The 19,298-nt window shown below is 60.6% G+C and overlaps 1 protein-coding gene across 4 annotated transcripts in view; it reads left to right on the top strand.

Annotated features, from left to right (window-relative positions):
• Positions 1–19,298, top strand: part of CELSR2 (cadherin EGF LAG seven-pass G-type receptor 2) — a 32,218-nt gene that overhangs the window by 5,935 nt on the left and 6,985 nt on the right. For 3 of the 4 annotated variants that reach the window (XM_036398602.2, XM_036398601.2, XM_036398599.1), the window contains 24 exons: positions 133–780; positions 1,334–1,556; positions 2,106–2,221; positions 2,627–2,715; positions 3,358–3,515; positions 3,958–4,121; positions 5,024–5,149; positions 5,610–5,776; positions 6,399–6,584; positions 6,685–6,798; positions 8,171–8,345; positions 9,009–9,150; positions 9,602–9,722; positions 9,913–10,096; positions 10,873–10,974; positions 11,718–11,812; positions 11,890–12,099; positions 12,740–12,923; positions 13,964–14,107; positions 14,664–14,901; positions 15,302–15,487; positions 16,549–16,675; positions 17,682–17,882; positions 18,418–18,592. In XM_036398602.2, the coding sequence (XP_036254495.1) occupies positions 133–780; positions 1,334–1,556; positions 2,106–2,221; positions 2,627–2,715; positions 3,358–3,515; positions 3,958–4,121; positions 5,024–5,149; positions 5,610–5,776; positions 6,399–6,584; positions 6,685–6,798; positions 8,171–8,345; positions 9,009–9,150; positions 9,602–9,722; positions 9,913–10,096; positions 10,873–10,974; positions 11,718–11,812; positions 11,890–12,099; positions 12,740–12,923; positions 13,964–14,107; positions 14,664–14,901; positions 15,302–15,487; positions 16,549–16,675; positions 17,682–17,882; positions 18,418–18,592 (4,275 nt within the window). The remainder of the gene's footprint in view (positions 1–132; positions 781–1,333; positions 1,557–2,105; positions 2,222–2,626; positions 2,716–3,357; positions 3,516–3,957; positions 4,122–5,023; positions 5,150–5,609; positions 5,777–6,398; positions 6,585–6,684; positions 6,799–8,170; positions 8,346–9,008; positions 9,151–9,601; positions 9,723–9,912; positions 10,097–10,872; positions 10,975–11,717; positions 11,813–11,889; positions 12,100–12,739; positions 12,924–13,963; positions 14,108–14,663; positions 14,902–15,301; positions 15,488–16,548; positions 16,676–17,681; positions 17,883–18,417; positions 18,593–19,298) is intronic. The other variant, XM_036398600.1, reaches the window with a different exon arrangement.

Genomic DNA, 19,298 nt, shown 5'->3' with positions numbered 1-19,298 from the left:
TGCTTGGTTGCCCCATAACTGGCACAATTCCCAGTGTTGTCCATTGTCCAGAGCACATATCTCGCACCATCCTTTCCCAGAGTTGTCCATTGCTGTCACTGACTCCCTCCTGTGTCCCCCCTTTGTCTCCAGATGGCGTTTACAGTGCAACGGCGCAGTGCACGCTGCGGGTGACGGTGATCACAGATGAGATGCTCAGCAACAGCATCACCCTGCGTTTGGCCGACATGTCCCAAGAACGCTTCTTGTCCCCGCTACTCAGCCGCTTCCTGGAGGGAGTGGCCGCTGTCCTGGCCACCCCCCGCCACCGCGTCGTCCTCTTCAACATCCAGGCGGACACAGACGTGGGGCCGGCGCGGATCCTCAATGTCAGCCTCTCGGCACTGCTGCCGGCGGCGGTGCCGGGCGCATCGCGGTTCTTCTCGTCGGAGGAGCTGCAGGAGCGGCTGTACCTTAACCGATCGCTCCTGGCAGCTACCACGGCCCAGCGAGTCCTGCCCTTTGATGACAACGTGTGTCTGCGCGAGCCCTGCGAGAACTACATGCGCTGTGTCTCTGTCCTGCAGTTCGACAGCTCCGCGCCCTTCCTCGCCTCCGACACGATCCTTTTTCGCCCCATCCACCCCGTCACGGGCCTGCGCTGCCGCTGCCCGCCTGGCTTCACCGGCGACTACTGCGAGACCGAGATCGACCTCTGCTACTCCAGCCCCTGCGGCAACAACGGGCGGTGCCGGAGCCGTGAGGGTGGATACACTTGCGAGTGCCACGAAGACTTCACTGGTTAGAGTCACTGGCCAGCCCTTCCTCGTGGTGTCCATCCTCATAATTCCTCATCCGGCTCCTCTTCAGCCCTCCTTCCCTCCGTCCCTCTGCCAGTATACTGATGGCACTGGGGCCATACCCCCTGCGCCCACCCTGGGACTCCAGCCCCCACGGGACCCCTGGTGGGGGGTGCCAGCCAGGTGGGGGAGGGCATGTGAGAGGAGGAGGTGTCTTTGGGTTTCCACGGTAATGGGAGATGGTTGCCATGGTAATAGAGCTGGGATAAAGATACTGGGGGGCAGGGAGGGAGAGGGGATCTCCACCCTCCCATTCAGGGCGCTTGGTGTCACATTGGGGAGCCCTGTGAGTGGCTGGGGGGAGAACTCAGGGGTTACTGGGGGATGGGGAGGAGAGAGGACCCCCGCTCCCCATTTCTGGTGCCATTGGGGTATCACACAGGGGAACCCTGCAAGCTGAGCACCTGAGGGGGGGCCACTCTGGGTTTAATAGGGAGGTGTGGGGGGAAGATGGGACTCCTTATCCCAGTTTTGGGGTTCTGGATGTCACACAGGGGAGCACTGTGAGCTGAGTGCCCGAGGGGGCCGCTGCACCCCAGGGGTCTGCCGGAATGGGGGCACCTGCCTGAACCTGCTGGTGGGGGGATTCCGGTGTCAGTGCCCCCCCGGGCACTATGAGAAACCCTTCTGCACCATGAGCACCCGCAGCTTCCCCCCGCACTCCTTCCTCACCTTTCGTGGCCTCCGCCAGCGCTTCCACTTCACCCTGGGCCTCACGTGAGCCTGGGGGAATCTGGGGAGGTGGGGGGTGATGTGTGCCCCTATGGGTGTCACATGGAGTGTGGGTTAGATGGTGATGTTTGTCCTGTTGGCATGAGATGAGGTGATGGGGTGTGAGGTGATGGGTGTCTTGGGGACACTGCATGGGTGCCCTCATTGGCATAATTCGGGATGTGGGATGGTGGGTGTCACAAGGGCATCAGATGGGGTGGGGATACCTCATTGGCATCATGTGGGATGGGTGGTGATCAGTACTCCGTGTGCATCATGTGGGCTGTGGGGTGATTGTGTGTTGGGTGATGGGCACCCTGAGGGCACAGAGTAGGAGCAAAGGGTGTGGGTGACCCCTTGGCATGGAGGGCAGTGGGGTGGGGGACACCTTGTGAGGGCAGGGGCTGATGCGTATGAGCATCTCACAGTGGATACAAGGTCATGGGATAGGGCGTGGGGGTGTGCCTTGGGGCATGGCAGGGTCAGGGGGTGTTGGGGAGTGCCAGGGAGGCATGTGGTTTTGCAGGGGCCTGGCACTGCACTTGTGTCCCCCAGGTTTGCCACGCAGGAGCGGGATGGGCTCTTGCTGTATAATGGGCGCTTCAATGAACGGCATGACTTCGTGGCACTGGAGATTGTGGACGAGCAGCTGCAGCTCACCTTCTCAGCAGGTACATGCTGCCCCTGACGTGCCCTGGCCCTGTACCCTGACACCCTTGTGGGCCCTGTATCCTTCACTGCATCCCTCACTTCATCCCAGAGATCCCATCTTGCACTGCCTGGCACTGCATCCTGGGCATCATATTCCTGGCACTGCATCTCTCATTGCATTCCTCACTGCATTCCTCACTGCATCCCTGGCTTGCCATTCTTTGTGCTGCCCAACACTGCATCCCCAGCATCCCCTGCCTGACACTGCGTCCCTGGCACTACATCCTGGACATTCCCTTGCTAGCTGCAACCCCTGCATCATGTCCCCAACACTGCATCCCTGGCACTGCATACTGGGCATGCCATTCCTGGCACCACCACCCCTCCTTGCCTCTGGCTGTGTTGCCCTGACGCTGTGCCCACAGGTGAGACCACCACCACGGTGTCACCCTTCGTGCCAGGAGGAGTCAGCGATGGGCAGTGGCACCGGGTGCAGCTGCACTACTACAACAAGGTGGGGGAAGGGGGTCATGGGGGGCACAGTTGGGGGGGAGTGTTTGGGGCAGACAGAGGAAAGGAAGATGGAGGGGAAGGGTGGGGGAATGGAGAGATGGGGTGGGTCAGGTAGGGGATTTGTGGCACCTAAAGGACCCCTAAGGGATGTGCCCACCCATGGGGGTCCTAAGGGATGGAGATGGGAGACGGAGGAAGAGAAAGGAGTGGAGGGCAAGAGGGTGTTGGCTGGATGAGAATAGAGAGGAAATTTGGGGAACTCCAAGGGACTGTCAAGAGATGCCCCCATCCATGAGGATCCCAAGGGATCACCCACTTCCTCACCCATTGGTCCCCTGAAGAATCCCACGTACTTTCCTCACCTGTAGGGACCCCTGAGGAATTGGAATGGGGGGATGGAGGAAGAGGAGGTCAAAGGGATGGAGGCTTGGGGGAGATGAAGGGGACCATTGAGGGGTTTAAGGGGGGCTGAAGGGATGAAGGGGAGTGTTGGGGGGTCTGAAGGGTGGGGGGCTGGTGGGCTGGAGGGACATAGCAGCGCAGTAAGGGTTGAGGGGTCAGAGGGCAGTGGGAGGATGAGGAGCAGGACAGAGGCTGCAGGATGGGGGTCCTGGGCCCTCCTGCCTAATATGGGGCCCCCCAGCCGGTTGTGGGGCGCTCAGGGGTCCCACAGGGCCCCTCAGAGCAGAAGGTGGCTGTGGTGACTGTGGACGACTGTGACACGGCCATGGCCCTGCGCTTCGGGCCCCGCCTTGGCAACTACTCCTGCGCTGCCCAGGGCACCCAGACTGGCAGCAAGAAGTGAGAGGGGCCTGGGGATCCCATGGGTGGGGTCCCTTGGGGTACCCATAGAGGGGTCCCTTGTAGGTGAATGGTCCCTAAGGGTGTGCTACCTTTGAAGTCTTCACTGGTGAAAGGTCCCTTGGGGGTGACAGATCCCTATGGATGGGGGAGTCACTGGAGGTCCCCATGGGTTTGGGGGGTTCTCTTGGGGTCCCCATGGCACTGGGGAGAAGTGGGGACTCCCTTGGGAGTCTGTTGAGTTTCCCATGGGGGAACACCCTTTGGGTTGTCCCTCAGGTCCCCATAGGTTTTGGGGTGAGTGGGTGTTCTTTGGGGTCCCCTTGTGACTCCCATGGGATGGGGGATGGCTGGGTGTCCCTTGAGGTTCCATCAGGGTCCCCATGGGTTGTGGGTCCTTCGGGAGTTTCTTGAGTTCCTGAGGTGATGGTGTGCTCTGCAGGTCGCTGGACCTGACGGGGCCACTGCTGCTGGGGGGGGTCCCAACACTGCCCGAGAGTTTCCCAATCCGCAGCCGGCACTTTGTGGGGTGCATGCGGCACCTCCACGTTGACCAGCGCCCCGTGGACATGGCAGCCTTCATTGCTAACAATGGCACCCTGCCCGGTGGGCTCCGGGATCAGGACGCTGGCGAGGGGCTGGGGAGGGGCTGTGCTGCTTCCAGCAGGGGCAGAGGGGGTGGGGGGTTAAGGGGTACCTGAGAAGTGTGGCTGTGTCCCCTGAATGATGGGAGGGGGTTCCAGAGCTGGAGGGATGGATGAGGGTCCAGGGGTGTGGGGGATGCTGTGCTCCCTGGATGTTGGATGGGAGTGAAGGGAGTGCAGGTGTGGGTTGAGGGGTACCAGGACAATGGTGCTGTGCCCCCTGGGTGTGGGGAGGCAGTGCCAGAGTAATGGGGCTGGATGGGGGTCCAAGGGACACAGAGCAGAGCTGTAGGGAGGGCGTGAGGGGATGCCAGGGCCACGGGGCTAAAGAGAGGTCCAGGGAACGGGCTGGGACTCCCCAGGGTGTGGGATGGGAAATCAGGGGGTGCAGGTTTGAGTTCAGGGTTGCCAGGGCCACAGGGTGGGGGGTATAGAGTAGGGGTTGGTGGGGCTTGAGGGCTGGCTGGGGGCCCAGGTCTGGGCAGTGCTTTGGCATCTCTATGTCCCGTGGGTGTGGGGAGGGGGTGCCAGGCTCATGGGGCTGGATGGGGGTCCAGGGACACAGTGGTAGAGCATTCTGTGTCTCCTGGTTTTGGGAGGGGGCTGAGGGGCTGCCAAGGCCATCGAGCTGGAGTGGGTGGCACAGACAAGGCTGTGTCCCCTGGGGGTGGGGTGAGGAGGTGCCAGGACTGGGGAGCTGGATGGGGTGGTATCCCCTTAGGGGTTGGGGATGTGGGGTGGGGGCTCAGGGGGCACTAGGACTATGGGGTTGGATGAGGGTTCAAGGACGTGGGGATGTCTGTGCCCCATGGGACTGGGGGTCCCAAGTCATGTGTGGCATGTGACCCCTGTGCCCCCTCACAGGTTGTCCTCCCAAGAAGACCCTGTGTGACACCAACACATGCCACAACGGTGGCACCTGCGTGCATGAATGGGGGGGGTTCAGCTGCCGCTGCCCACTGGGCTTTGGGGGAAAAACCTGCCAGGAGGGTACTGGGGGGCCTGGGGGGACATTGTGGTGGGGTTGTGTGGCATCCATAGGCTTGTTTTGGGGCCATGGGGGGCATGGGGAGGGTCTCTGGGTGGGTGTGAGGGGTGTGGGAAGGGGGTGAGGGGCATTCCTGCTTGTGTTTGGGGGTCCATGGGGTTGTTTTGGGCTCATGCGGGGGTATGGGGGATCTGTGGGTGGGTGCAGGAGATCTGTGGGAGGGTGTGTTGGCATCTGGGAGATGTGCATGGGGTCCCCATGTGGGTGCTGGGGATCTGAGATTGGGTATGTGAGAGGCCACATGGGGTTGTGGGGGGTCCTGGGTGGGGTGCGGGGAGTCCATGGGTGGGTGTGGGTGGTCTGTGGTGGGGGTGCATGGCCATGTCATGGCACGGGTGTCCCTGGGGTGGGCTTGTGGGGGGGTCATGGAGTTGCCCCCTGTCTCATGTGCATGCCCCGCAGAAATGGTGGGCCCGCAGCGGTTCATGGGCAGCAGCCGCGTGGTGTGGAATGGGCTGGCACTGCCCCTCTCCCTGCCCTGGCCAGTCCGCATCATGTTCCGCACCCGGCACCCCCGCGGGGTTCTGCTGCGGGCGGGGGCCGGAGGTCGCCTGACCCTCATCCTTCAGGTGGGCACGGGGGAGGCATGGGGAAGGCACGGGGAGGCGAATAGGGGAGTTTTCCTGAGGAAGGGGCTGGGGAGGAGAGGTGGTTGCCATAGGGGTGTTATTGATTTGAGTGGGGATCATTGCCACGGGAGGTATTGGTTTTGGTGTCATTGGCATGGGGGAGGTCATAGCTTTGGAGGGAGGTTGTTGCCCTGGGAGGGTATTGAGCAGGAGTATAGGGGGGTCGGCACTGGGGCAGTGCCAGGGGTTATTGCTCTGAGGACGGGGGTGTTATTGGCATTGGGGAGTTGTTGGCACAGGGTTTATTACCCTGGGGGGGTCATTGGAATAGGAGGTGTTGCTGGGGGGTTATATATGGCCACGGGGAGGTAGTGGCATAGGAAGTTGGAATAGGGGAGTTACCCTGCGCCAGGGTAACTCCCCTAATCTGTTGCCCTGGGGGGGGTCTGTTGGCATTGGCGGTATTGCTGTGGGGGGGGGGAACAGTGCAAGGGGGTGCCACTCCTTGAGGGGGCATTACCTGAGGGGTTGTCTTACTGTCCCAGGGGAAATCATATTTCCCAGTGGGCAGTGCCTGGTGCCCATCAGGTTTTTGGGGTCCTTGACATGTCTACCCCCACAGCTGAGCGAGGGGCAGGTGGAGGCTGGTGCCTGGCAAGGGGGGGCCCGTTTGGCCACCCTGCGTCTGCCCCAGGCCAAAGTCAATGACGGTGCCTGGCACCACGTGGAGCTGGAGCTGCGGGGGGGCCCTGGCCACAGCCCCTCTGCCACCCTCCTCCTTCTCACCCTCGACTATGGCCGCCACCAGGTATGGGGAGACTGAGGCACAGGGGGCATCCACTCTGATGATCCCCGTGGCACCCCCTGTGGCACCCCAAGGCACCCACGGGGGTCCCTGTGCCCCCCAGGCGCTGGGTGATGTCCCTGGAGAGCTGCAGGGATTGCGGCTGCGCACACTGAGCCTCGGGGGGCTGCTGGGGGACAGTGGCACCGTGGAGGAGGGGTTCCAGGGGTGTCTGCAGGTATGGAGGTGTGGGCACCGAGGGTGTGGGGAGCATGGGGTGGAGGGTGTAGGGGAAGGGGGGTGGGCTTGGGGATGTGGAAGAGGAGATAAGGACATGGTCACAATGGGAGGGCGGCACAGGGACATGAACACAGGGACATAGCATAGGGCTTGGGGGAATGGGCACAGGGATGTGCGCACAGATGCTGGTGATGTGGCACAGGGTGAGGACAGGGCACAATGAAGCAGGGCCTTACCTTGGGGATGAGGACAAGGGTATGATGAAGAGGGGCACAGGGACATGGGTACAGTGCTTGGGGACCTGGCACTGGCTTGGGGACATGGGATTTGGGAACATGACACAGAGAAGTGGGGGCATGGCAGGATAGTACGGGGCACAGGGATGTGCACCAGGACAGGGGGACATGGGGACTTCCCCCAATAGCCCAGAATAGGTGGGAGGCACAGGGACGTGTCACAGGATTTGGGGACGTGGAGTGGGGCATAGCACAGGACATGGGGACATGGGCAGGATGGAGAAGGGCGCAGGGATGTGGGTTACAGGGAGATGACGCAGGACAAGGAGACATCGGCTGTGTGGGCAGGACATTGGGGATGCACTGCATAGTGACATGGGGCCTGGGCAGGATGGGGACATGGCTGTGGGGACACGGGTGTGACTGGGGAGGTCATGGGTTGTACACGGGGGTACCAGCTGGTGTTGGGGCCACTGAAGCACCCAGAGGTGACGTGACTGGAGAGGGGGTCTGGAGTGACATAGTGGGTCCTGGTGTGGGGTTCAGGGTGTCATGTCTTGTGGGGACAGACTGAACAGGGTGACACAAAAGGTCTGGGTGGTAGTGAGGGACATGGAGAGTGGGCATGGCACTAGGGCAGGAGGGGTCATGGTGGCTGGGGCATCACTGGGGTCACTGTCAGGTGACCCCACACAAGGAAGTTGGGTTGGGGTGAAGGGGTGTCCCACGTCACTGAGAGGTCACTGCAGGTAACACGAGGGTGTCACCAGGTGGTGCTGAGGTACGATGACAGGTGACATGACGCAAGGGCTTTAGGGTGGCACAGTGGGTCCAGTGTCATGGTGGGGGAAACTGAGGAAGGGGTGACACTGCAGGGTGGTCCAGGTTGTCCTGGGGTGTCCTGTGTTGTGGCAGGGGACACTGAGGTAGGGATGGCAGTGGGGCAGTGGATTTTTAGGGTGACATGGTGGGTCCTGTGTGGTGGTGAGATCACACTGATGGTGACACTGTGTAGGGAATTCTCATGGTGTCTCTGGGGAATGGTGAGGGAAACTGAGGCATGGAGTGGATTGTGTTGGGGGGTCCAGGGTGGCTCAGGGGTCTTAGTGAAGACATTGATGAGTGACCCTGCAGGGCCTGCGTGTTGGGGACCCTGTGGTGACTGCGGATGCCCTGAGCCTGGCGCAGGCAGCGCAGGTGAATGTGGAGGGGGGCTGTGCCCTGCCTGATCCCTGCGACTCGGGGCCCTGCCCCCCCCACAGCTACTGCAGTGACGACTGGGACAGTTTCTCATGCCGCTGCCACCCTGGTGAGCAGGGATCCCCCAGACCCCTGAAACCCCTTCAACACACCCCAGACTTCCCCCAATAGCCCTGGAACTAACACCCATGTAACAACCCCCTCTGCCACCCCAGTGAATGGGGACACCCTGAGACCTCTGAGACCCCCCCAGCAGCCTCCCAACACTCCCTGACACTCTCCCGACACAGACTGACACCACCAGGATGCTGACACCCCTGTGACACTCCTCATTTCTACACCTTTGAATGGAGACACCCTGACATCCCCTGACACCCCGTGGGACACTGACACTACTGAGACACCCCTGTGACACCCCATACTGCTACCCTGGTGACCAGAGACCCCCTGGAATCTCCAACAAATCCCAACACCCCCTGAGACACTGTCACCCCTCTGACACCCCCACTGCCACCCGCATGAGTGGAAACCCCCCCAGCACCTCCTGACAACCCTGAGACACTGCCATCCCCAGCACTGCCACCCTGTGACATGCCCCAACAACACCACCCTTTCTGGGCACCACCCCTCCACCCCTGTCCCCAAGGCACTGCCACCCTCCCTTCTCACTGCCACTCCTTATCACTGTCACCCCTGGGCACTGCCCCTCACCTCCATCCCTGTCCCCTGTCAGTGTCCCCCGTTGTTGTCTCCAATCCTGTCCTGTGCCCAGGGTACTTTGGTGACAGCTGTGTCAGTGCTTGTGCCCTGGACCCCTGCGAGCCTCCAGGCACCTGTACTCGCCATCCAGGCACGGCCCCCGGCTATGCTTGTCACTGTCCCCCAGGCACCTTTGGGGCCCTCTGCCAGCACCGGTTGGTGACACTGTGGGGCACACACGTGTTCTGGGGGGGCATGGAGCGCCTGGGGGAGCGGGGCCACAGTGAGGGCCATCGGGGGCAGGGTGTGGGGTGAGAGGAGGGTGGGCATATGGGGCAGGGTGGGTGTGCAAAGGGCATAGTGCATGTGCGAGAGCTGTGGGAGGTGTGCAAAAGGCAGGGGGAGCATGGAAAGTGCAATGGCTGTGCAAGAGCTGTGGTGAGTATGCAGGGGTCACTGTGGATGAAAAGTGGTACTGTGGGTGTAGAAGTGGCACAGTAGGGGTGCAAGGAGCACTGTGGGGGTACAGGTGGCACTGTGAGGGTACAAGTGGCCATGTGGGTATGCAAGGGACAGTGGGGGTGTACAAGGAGCCATGTGAGTTTACAAGTGGCATTGTGGGAGTGCTCTGGCATGGTGCTTGAGTGCCAGCTCCATTGTCCTCAGGGAGGCGCAGCCATGCCCACGGGGGTGGTGGGGACACCCCACGTGCGGCCCCTGCAGCTGTGACGTCGCCCATGGCTTTGACCCAGACTGCAACAAGACCACGGGCGAGTGTCGCTGCAAGGTGGGACCTGCCAGCCCTTGTCACCTCCCCTGCCAATCCCTGCCATCCTCCTGTCACCTCTCTGTTTCTCCCTGCCACCCCACTGTCACCCTGTCACCTCCCTGTCATGCCCTCTCATGCCCCCGACAACCTCCCTGTCAGCCCCCTGTCACCCCATCCCCATGCCTGCAGTGACCCTGTGTCTCCCCAGGACAACCACTACCGCCCACCAGGAGGGGACACGTGCCACCCCTGTGAGTGTTACCCCACTGGGTCACTGTCGCGCCGCTGTGATGCCAACACTGGACAGTGCCCCTGCAAAGCTGGTGTCATCGGCCGTCACTGTGACCGCTGTGACAATCCCTTCGCTGAGGTGACAGCCAGCGGCTGTGAAGGTAGGGGACTGTCAACTTGTGTCACCCTGTGTCACCCTGAGTGCCCACTGTCACCCTGCTGTAACCCTCCATTACTCTCTGTGACCTTGTGCCACCTTGTGTCATCCTGTGTCACTCTGAGTGCTAGTGACCAGGTATTACTGTCACTCTGCTGTCACCCTACTGACCCCATTGTCATCTTGTGTCACCCCACTGTCACTCTGTCTCACACTGGTGTCACCCTGCTGTCATCCTGTGTCACCCTACACCACCCTATGCCATCCTGATGTTCACCTGCTCTGCCACAGCTGTCATCCTGGGTGCAAGAGAGTGCCATTGTCACCCTGTATCGCCCTGTGTCACCCTACTCTGCCCTGTTACAACCCTGTGTCACCCTGTGTTACTCCAAGTGCCAGTGACTGGATGCTACTGTCAGCCTGCTGTCACCCTGTGCTACCCTGCATCACCGCCTGGTTGCTTTGTGTCACCTGCTGTCACCCTGGCTGCTGGCAACTGAGTTCCACCAACACCCTGGTTGTTGGTGCAATCCCATTGACACCTTGTGTCACCCCACTGTCACCCTGTGTCACACTGCTGTCACTTTGCTATCACCCTGTGCCACTATGTCACCCTACTTTTACCCTTTGTTATCCTTTTGTCATCCTGCTCTGCCACTGCTGTCACCATGCTGTTAGCCTGTGTCACACTGTGTTACCCTGGGTTCCAGTGACCAGGTGCCACTGCTGCCCTACTGTCACCCTGTGTCCCCCATTTTGATGCCCTGTTGTGTCTTGCAGTGAACTATGACAGCTGTCCCCGGGCCATCGAGGCCAACATCTGGTGGCCCCGCACTCGGTTTGGGCTGCCAGCTGCAGCCCCGTGCCCCAAGGGCTCTGTCGGTACGTGGGAACATGGGGACAGGACGGGGGTGGCACTGGGCACGCTGCCAGAATGCGGCTGGGGGTGACACAGTGGTGACATCACTAGGATGGGGCTTAGAGGGGTGGCATTGCTTGGGTGGTACAGGGAGGTGACACTGTGATTGCACTGCTGAGACATGGTGGGGAGAGAGGACACCATGGTGTCACTTCAGGGTGGTGATATGGTGGTGGCACTGCTATGGGATGTTGACACCAGTGGGACAAGGCTGGGGTGTGTCTTGGTGGTAGCACCAGTTGGATGGAGCTAGGGTGGGGTGGCGCGATGGGGCATCACTGGGACAGGGCAGGGGGGTGATGCTGTAGTGGTGTTATTGGGTTGGTACCAGGAGGTGACACTGGGGTGGCACTGCTAGGATGGGTTAGGGGTGGTGACACCTTGGTGGTACTACCAAGATGGAGTAGGGGTGACCTAAGTGTGGACTTGCTGAGATGAGGCTGTGATGTCACTGCAAAGAGTGTGACACTGGTGGCATCAGGACTGGTGACTGTCATGGTGGTGTCACTGGGGGGTGGCACAGGAGTGTGACACTGTGGTGGCACAGCTGAAACAGGGCCTGGCACCACTGGGACAAGGCTGGGGGCACCGCTCTGGCATCACTGCAGGGTGGAGCAGGAGTGTGACACTGGCAGCACTGCTAGCGTGCTGTGAGGTGAGGCTGCCCCATTGTCCCCATGGTGCACTCAGTGTCCCCATCCCACAGGCACAGCACTGCGCCACTGTGATGAGCACAAGGGCTGGTTGCCCCCCAACCTCTTCAACTGCAGCGCGCTGGCCTTTGCTGCCCTTCGCCCCTGGGTGAGCTGGGGAACACCAGCAGCAGCCATGCGACAGTGCCACTGGGGCTCCCCTCACTCTGTATGTGTCCCCCCAAGGCGGAGCAGTTGGTGGGCAATGAGTCCCGGTGGGATGCAGGGCAGTCCCGGCGTGTGGCGCTGGCACTGCGCGAAGCAACACGTGAGGCCCGCGGGTACTTCGGCAGTGACGTGCACCTGGCATACCGCCTGGCAGGGGCCCTGCTGCGCCACGAGAGCCGCCAGCGCGGCTTCCGCCTCGCTGCCACCCAGGACGTGCACTTCACTGAGGTGGGCCTGAGATCACAGAGATGGGGACATGCCTGGAGGGAGAATGGGCAAAGCGGAAAAGAGGTTGGGATGATGAGCGCTCTCATGGTGGGGGATGTGGGTGCATAAGCCCAGACACCAGGGTGATGGGCAGCCTGTTGGGGAGGGATATTGGGGCAGGAGAGCAGATACCCGGGTGACAGGCATTGCGGAGGGAGGTCGAGGGAGAAGGAAGAGAGGTAGGAGTTACGGGGGACCCCTTTGGGGAGGGCCGTATTTGGGCAGAGGGTCAAACACTGGGGTGATGGGCATCTGCAGGGGGAGGGGGGAGGTGTTGGTGCAGGAATCTGGGTGCCAGGGTGAATGGCACCCATTTGGGAAGGGTACTGATGAGGGATCCCATGCACCAGGGTGATGGGCACCCACCTGGAGAGGAATGCTGGTGTAGGAGGTTTGATACCAGGGTGGTGGGCAGCCCTGAGCAGTGGGTGTTGGTGTGGCTCAGGGTGCAGCCTCAACTTTGTGGGGGTTCAGCACCCCCATTCCCCACTGCCAGTGCCAGGGTGCCCCAGCCATAGAGTCCTGCAGGGGAGGTTAGGGACCCCCTGCCCAGACCCTAAAGTGCCAGCTCCCAGTGCCACTACCTCTGCCTTGCCCCCAGAACCTGCTGCGGGTCGGCAGTGCGCTGCTGGACATGGGGAACAAGCGTCACTGGGAGCTGATCCAGCAGACGGAGGGTGGCACAGCCCAGCTGCTGCAGCACTTTGAGGAGTATGCACGAGCTCTGGCACGGAATATGCCCCAGACTTACCTCAGCCCCTTCACCATTGTCACCCCTAACATCGGTCAGTGGGGACGTGTGTGGCCAGAGGGCTGTGGTGGGCGGTATCTGCCTGGAAACATAGGCTTGCTGGGAACATGTGTCTGCCTGGGGACACACATGTGCCCTTGGTGTGGTGCTGGGCACATGGGTATGGATATGCCTGGGGGATGTATGTGCTGGGGACAATGGACATGTGTGTGCTCAGGGAATGTGTGTGTGTTGGGGACATGGACGTGTGTCTGGGAACACAAACATGTATATACCTGGAGTATGTGTGCACAAGGACATGTGAGCTGGGAGCATGCATGCATGTCTGATGGGTACCTGGGAACATGCTGGGGACATGACATTTGTGTGGCTGGGGAACGTGTCCTGGGGAACATGAGTATGCCTAGAGGCATGTGTGTGTCCCTGGGGATATGGGCTGTGGTCTGTGTGCCCTGGGGTCAGTGGGTGATGAGTATAGAGTGTGCTGTGTTCTGTGTGTTTGAGGGTTGGTGGGTGCTGGGGTCAGTGGGTGCTGGGGTCCATGTGCCCAGGGACATGGGAGTGTTGGTGGCTGCTAGTGTCTTTGGGTGTACGGATTCATTGCTCCAGGGCCGTTGGATGCCAGGGTCAGTGGGTGCTGGGCTCAGTGGGTTCTGGAGTCTGTGTGCCACAGGATTAGTGGGTGGTGGGATCTATGGTCCTGGGCTCTGTGTGCCCCAGGATCCATGGCTCTGGGGTTCGTGGGTGCCAGGGTCGGTGAGTGCTGGGGTCAGTGTGCCCCAGGGTCAGTGGGTGCTGGCATTGGTTTGTGCTGGGCTTGGTGTGCCCTGGGATTAGTGAATGCAGAGGATAGTGTATCCTGGTGTCAGTGGGTGCCAAGGTCCATGTTCCCCAGGGCTGGTGGGTATCAGGATTGGTGGGTGCTGGTATTGGTGTGTACTGGGTCTGGTACGCCCTGGGATCAGTGGATCAGTGAATGCTGGGGTCGGTGTGCGCTGGGGTTGGTGGGTGCTGGGTCTCTGTGCCTCAGGGTTGGTGGGGCCATGCTGGGCCGTGGGTGACGTGGTGCCACAGTGGTGTCAGTGGTGCGGCTGGACAAGAGCAGCTTTGCGGGTGCCCGCCTGCCACGGTATGAGGCGCTGCGGGGGGAGAAACTCCCAGATCTGGAGACGACCGTCATCCTGCCTGACAACATCTTCTGGCCCCCCAAGGACAGGCGTGAGTCTGGGGCATAGGGGGAACAGGGGGCAGGGTTGGGGACCCATTTGCATCCATGGGGCTGGCAGAGCTCGGGGGACTCCCCATTTGGCCATGGAGACATGGCACAGCTGGGGACCCTGGCTGGGTGCTGGCAGGGATGGGGGAACCCCAGATACCCATGGGCTGACAGGGCTGGGAATCCCAGTGCCACCATGGGGAGTCTAGTGTGGCCACAGGGCTAGGAGATTTTGGGACCCCAGGATGGTACTGGCATGGCTGGGGACCCTGGTAAGGATGCAAAGACCAGGGACCCCAGGATGGCATCAGAGATCCTGGTGTGGCCATGGCAGGGGGCAGGGTTAGGGACACAAATGTGACCATGGGGACCTCATTGTGGTCATAGAGCTGACAGGGTTGGGGACCCTGGTGTGGACATGAGGACCCCTGGAGCTGGAACTGTTGGGGGAACCTTGTTGTGGTCATGGCACTGGCAGAGCTGGGGACTCCAGGGTGGCCATAGGGACCCCAATGAGGTCTCAGAGCATTATGCTGCCCCCTGTCCATGGCCCCCCAGGCTCCTCAACCGAGCATGGGCAGGCACCACAGGCCACAGGTGGGCAGGAGGAGGAGGAAGAAGATGAAGCAGGCGAAGAGGAGAAAGTGGAAGAGGAGGAGGCAGGGATGACGGTGGTGACCCGGCACAAGCGCCACCCATCCCTGGGTGAGGGCCAGGCCATCGTCAGTGTCATCATCTACCGTACCTTGGCCGGTCTCCTGCCCCAGCACTTCGACGCCGACAAGCGCAGCCTCCGGTGCCACTGGGGATGGGGGTCTGGAGGGGTGGGGGTGGCACATGGGGTGTGAGGGCAAAACCAAGCATCTAGGGGGCAAGGGAGATGGGGCCAGGGGTGTCTGGAGGGTTCCCAGGAGAGGAATGGTAAAGGGGACACATGGGGTGCCCAAGGCTGGGAGGCACAGAGAGTGCCTGAGGATGGGGGACAGAGGGTTGGGGAGGGGGCTCAAGGGATGCCCAAGGATGGTGCACATGGGGTGCCCAAAAAAGAGGGCACAGGGGAGAAAGGAGTGCCCAAAAAAGAGGACAGGGTAGAAAGAGGTGCCCTCACAGTGTCTGTGTGGTGCCAGGACACTCTGTGGCACCAAGGTGGGTTTTGGGGCACCCTGAGTGGGCTCCCTGACACCGGTGTCCCCCAGGGTGCCCAAGCGCCCCATCATCAACACACCGGTGGTGAGCATCAGCGTGCACACGGGGGGTACAGATGGCGTGGGGGGCATGGAGACCCCCCGGGTGCTGGCCAAGCCCATCACCCTCCAGTTCCGGCTGTTGGAGACCCAGGAGCGCTCCAAGCCCATCTGCGTCTTCTGGAACCACTCTCTGTGGTGAGAGCAGGACAGGGGACACCACAGGGGTGACAGGAGCACCCTGGGGGCACTGGGACATCCCAGCAGAGAGGGACATGGGATTGAGGATGGGAACACCTTGGGGAAGATGGGTACACTCCAGAGGGACAAGGGATCTCCCCAGGGAGACAGGAGATCTGGATGTAGCAACATCCAGGGGAACAGAGGATATCACAAGGAACACCCTGGAGGGATGGGAATATCTTGGGGAGTCAGGGACAACATGGGAGGACACAGACATGCTGAGGTAACAGGGGACATAGCACACACCAGGGCAACAGGAAACACTGTGGGGGGAGAGGGGCCATGGAAATAGGGACACCCCAGGGAGATGAGGACACCTCAGAGGGGACAGCGGATGTGGAATGGGGACACCCTAAGGAGATGGGGACACTCTGTGGGTACAGGGAGCATGGGGAAGGGGACATCCCATGGAGACAGGGGACATAATAACAGGGATAAGGACACCTTGAGGCGACAGGGGATGTGGGAATAGGGGACAGGGAATATGGGGACAGGGCAGGATGGATGCCCTAATAACCCTTTGGGTCATGGGTGAGTAACATGGGAGCAGGACGTGAAGGGGCAGCTCTAACCCTGGTGGGTGAGTGTCCCCAGGTGGCAGCACTTGTCTCTGCTGGGTGGATGGATATCCCAGTGGGTGGGTGTATGTTGTCTGTGGATGTACCTGGTGGGTGTGAGTCCCTGTGGGAGGCTGACACCAGCGGGTGTCCCCAGTGCCTGTGTCCCTGGTGGATTTAAAGGGGTGGAGCTACACAGTGTGGGTGGGGTTTTGAGGGGCATGGTTGAAGTGCTGTGAATGCTGGTGGGTGTCCAAGTGTGTGATGCCTTGGATGGATGTCCTGGGTTGGGTGCATGTCCCTGGGTGGGGGTGGATGTTCCCGGTGGGTGTCCCTCGTGGGTGTCCCCAGTGGGTGAGTGGGTGTCCCTGGTGGGTGTCGCAGTGTGCGTGTATGTGTTTGTCCCGGTGGGTGTCCTGGCAGGTTTCGCGGTTCATGTCACTTTCTGGTGCTGCGCAGGGCGGGCAGTGTAGGTGGCTGGTCCGCACGAGGCTGCGAAGTCGCCTTCCGCAACCAGAGCCACGTCAGCTGCCAGTGCCACCATCTGACCAGCTTTGCCGTCCTCATGGACATCTCCCGCCGAGAGGTGGGGACATAGGGGGACACGGAGGGGTGCATGGGGGCACAGGGTGACAGATGTGACACGTGGGATGTGAAGGGACACAGTGACCCTGGGGAAATGGAATGACTCAGGGTGAGGGCCCTGATGGGGACATGGGGCTGGATGGAGACACATGCAGAAATAGGCACAGGGTGTCAGGTCGTGCCAGGCACAGGGGCAGGGCTTTATGGACAAGGGCGGGGATTTTGATAAAAGGGGAGGGACAGGGATAGGAGGGGCAGGGTCAGGGTGGAGGTGAGAGTACTCATGGAGGTGGAACTGAGGGAAGTGTGGGGTTTAAGTGGGATGGCGCTAAATCCAAGGGGTATGGCTAAATCCACTGGGTGGGGCTCCCTTGAGGCAGAACTAAGTGGGATGGGCGGGGCTATGTCAGTTCTGGCAGAGCTCCCCCAGGTGTTGGTCCAGTCGGCCTGAGTGGGATTCCAGTGGGTGCAGCTGAGCAGGGTGGGCCGGTTGGTCTCCAAGGGGCAGAGCTGATGTGGGTGGGGTTACAAGAGGTGTCGTTTAGTGATGCAGGCATGTTTTCAGGGGCTGTGGCTGAATAATGTGGGCAGGGTTTCCTGGGGCGGGGTTGAAAACTGTGGGTGGGACATAAGGAGGTGCAGTCAGTGTTGTGGGTGCGGCTTCAGGGGGCAGGGTCCCGTGCAGGTGGGGTTGAAAGGGGCAGAACTGAGAGATGCGGGTGGGGTTTTGAGGGCTGGGGCTTAGTGGTATGGGAGAGGTTTAAAAGGGTGGAGCTTCAAGATGTGGGTGGGGTTTTGAGGGGCATGGTTGAAGTGCTGTGATAGGGGTTTCAAAGGGTGGGGTTACCAGGGGCGGGGCTGAATAATGTGGGCAGGGCTTCCTATTGGGCTATGCATTGTGAGCAGGACTTCCCAGGCCCAGGGACTGATTGTTTTGTATGACGGGGATGTCTGGGGGTGCGTGCCACTGAGCACATGCCTGACATATGCCGATCCTGGTGCTGCAGAACGGGGAGGTGCTGCCGCTGGCAGCACTCACCTACGGCTCACTGGGCGTGGGGCTGGCGGGGCTGGCGCTGGTGGTCCTGGCCCTGGGGACCCTGAGGCGGCTGCACTCCAACCGCCACAGCATCCGCCGGCATGGCACAGCTGCACTGTTCCTTGCACAGCTTGTCTTCCTGTTTGGCATCAACCAGGCCGATGTCCCGGTGTGTGGGAAAAGGGGGCTGGGAAAGGAGGGAAGGAGTGGGGATCACTGGGACGGGCTGGTTGGGTCAGGGGATCTGTTGCCTTTGAATTGTTTGGGTTGGTGGGGCTGAAATGGGTGGGGCTAAGGAGTGGGCATGGCCATGGTGGGCTGGGCCTAAGGGGTGGCAGCTAAAAGACATGAGGACTATAATGGGTGGGGCCTGTCAAAGGGGTAGTGATCTCAAGGGGTGGAGTCTGTATAAAGGGGTGGGGCTTGCAAAGCAGGGGTTCTGATAAATGAGGTGAGGCTCCCTAAGGGATACATCTTATCTCAAAGGGGTTGACTGTCAAGGGGGTGGGGCCCATCAAAGGGGTGGGGCACTCAAGGGGTGAGGCCCATAAAAGGAATGGGACCTTTTAGAGGAGTGTGACCTCAACAGGGGAATGATGTCTCAAGGGGGGGAGCTCGGGAGGTTGTGCATATGGTTGGATGGGTGAGGCTGTGGGCACGGCCAGGGTACAGGCTGTGGGCTGGCACTGATGGGGCGGGTGCAGCTGGCGTGCACGGTGGTGGCCATCCTGCTGCAGTTCCTGTACCTGAGTGCGGTAGGCTGGGCGCTGCTGGAGGCCCTGCACCTGTACCGGTGCCGTAGTGAACCCCGTCATGTCGACCGTGGTCCCATGCGCTTCTACCATGTACTGGGCTGGGGACTGCCTGCCTTCATCACCGGTGAGCCCTGCTGTGAAACCCTGCTCTCATTCTCACCCCATGCCCTGGACCACCAGCTGCCCACCTCCACCTGGGTCAACAATTTTTGGTGGCCACACACCTTCTAGGCTATGGCCTGCTGCCTGAATCTCACTCCCGCAATCAATTTGATGCATGGTGGGGTCCTATTTCCATGTGTAACCCTACATCCAGAATATAGGCCCACCCCCAAATCCATCTTTACCATCATAGCCACACCCCTGGATATAACCCTGCGTCCAGCAGAATAGTCATGCCCAATCCAAAACAGCCTCACTCCAAGAGTTTAGCTCCACCCTTAACCACCATAGCCCCACCCTGATACATAGGCAGAGTCGTAGCTATGCCCTTGTGTCTTGGTTTGGAAAGACGGGAGTCTGCTAAGGAACGCAGCAGCCTCCCCTGACATGGAGAATGTAAACCCTCCCCACCCCTCCGAATTGCTATAAATTTTAAATTAAGGGGGTCTCAGGCAAAAAATATGGGAGCAGGAAATAACAGTTCTTTAATAGGGAAAAGAAAAAAAAATAAAGGATAAAATAAAAAATGCAGTCCACTAGAACAACAATGACCAAGTCAGAACCCAACCTGACACCCTATAGGTCAGGGTTGGTGGCAGTCCAATTGGAAATGTGGCTGCAGTCCTCCTGAAGTATCAGGTGTGGTTCTGTTGGAGCAAGGGGAATCT

This window comes from Molothrus ater, chromosome 25 (assembly GCF_012460135.2).
Source record: "Molothrus ater isolate BHLD 08-10-18 breed brown headed cowbird chromosome 25, BPBGC_Mater_1.1, whole genome shotgun sequence".
NCBI classification, from domain to species: domain Eukaryota; kingdom Metazoa; phylum Chordata; class Aves; order Passeriformes; family Icteridae; genus Molothrus; species Molothrus ater.
Note: the sequence above shows the minus strand (reverse complement) of the source record. Positions and strands in the feature narration are given on the sequence as shown.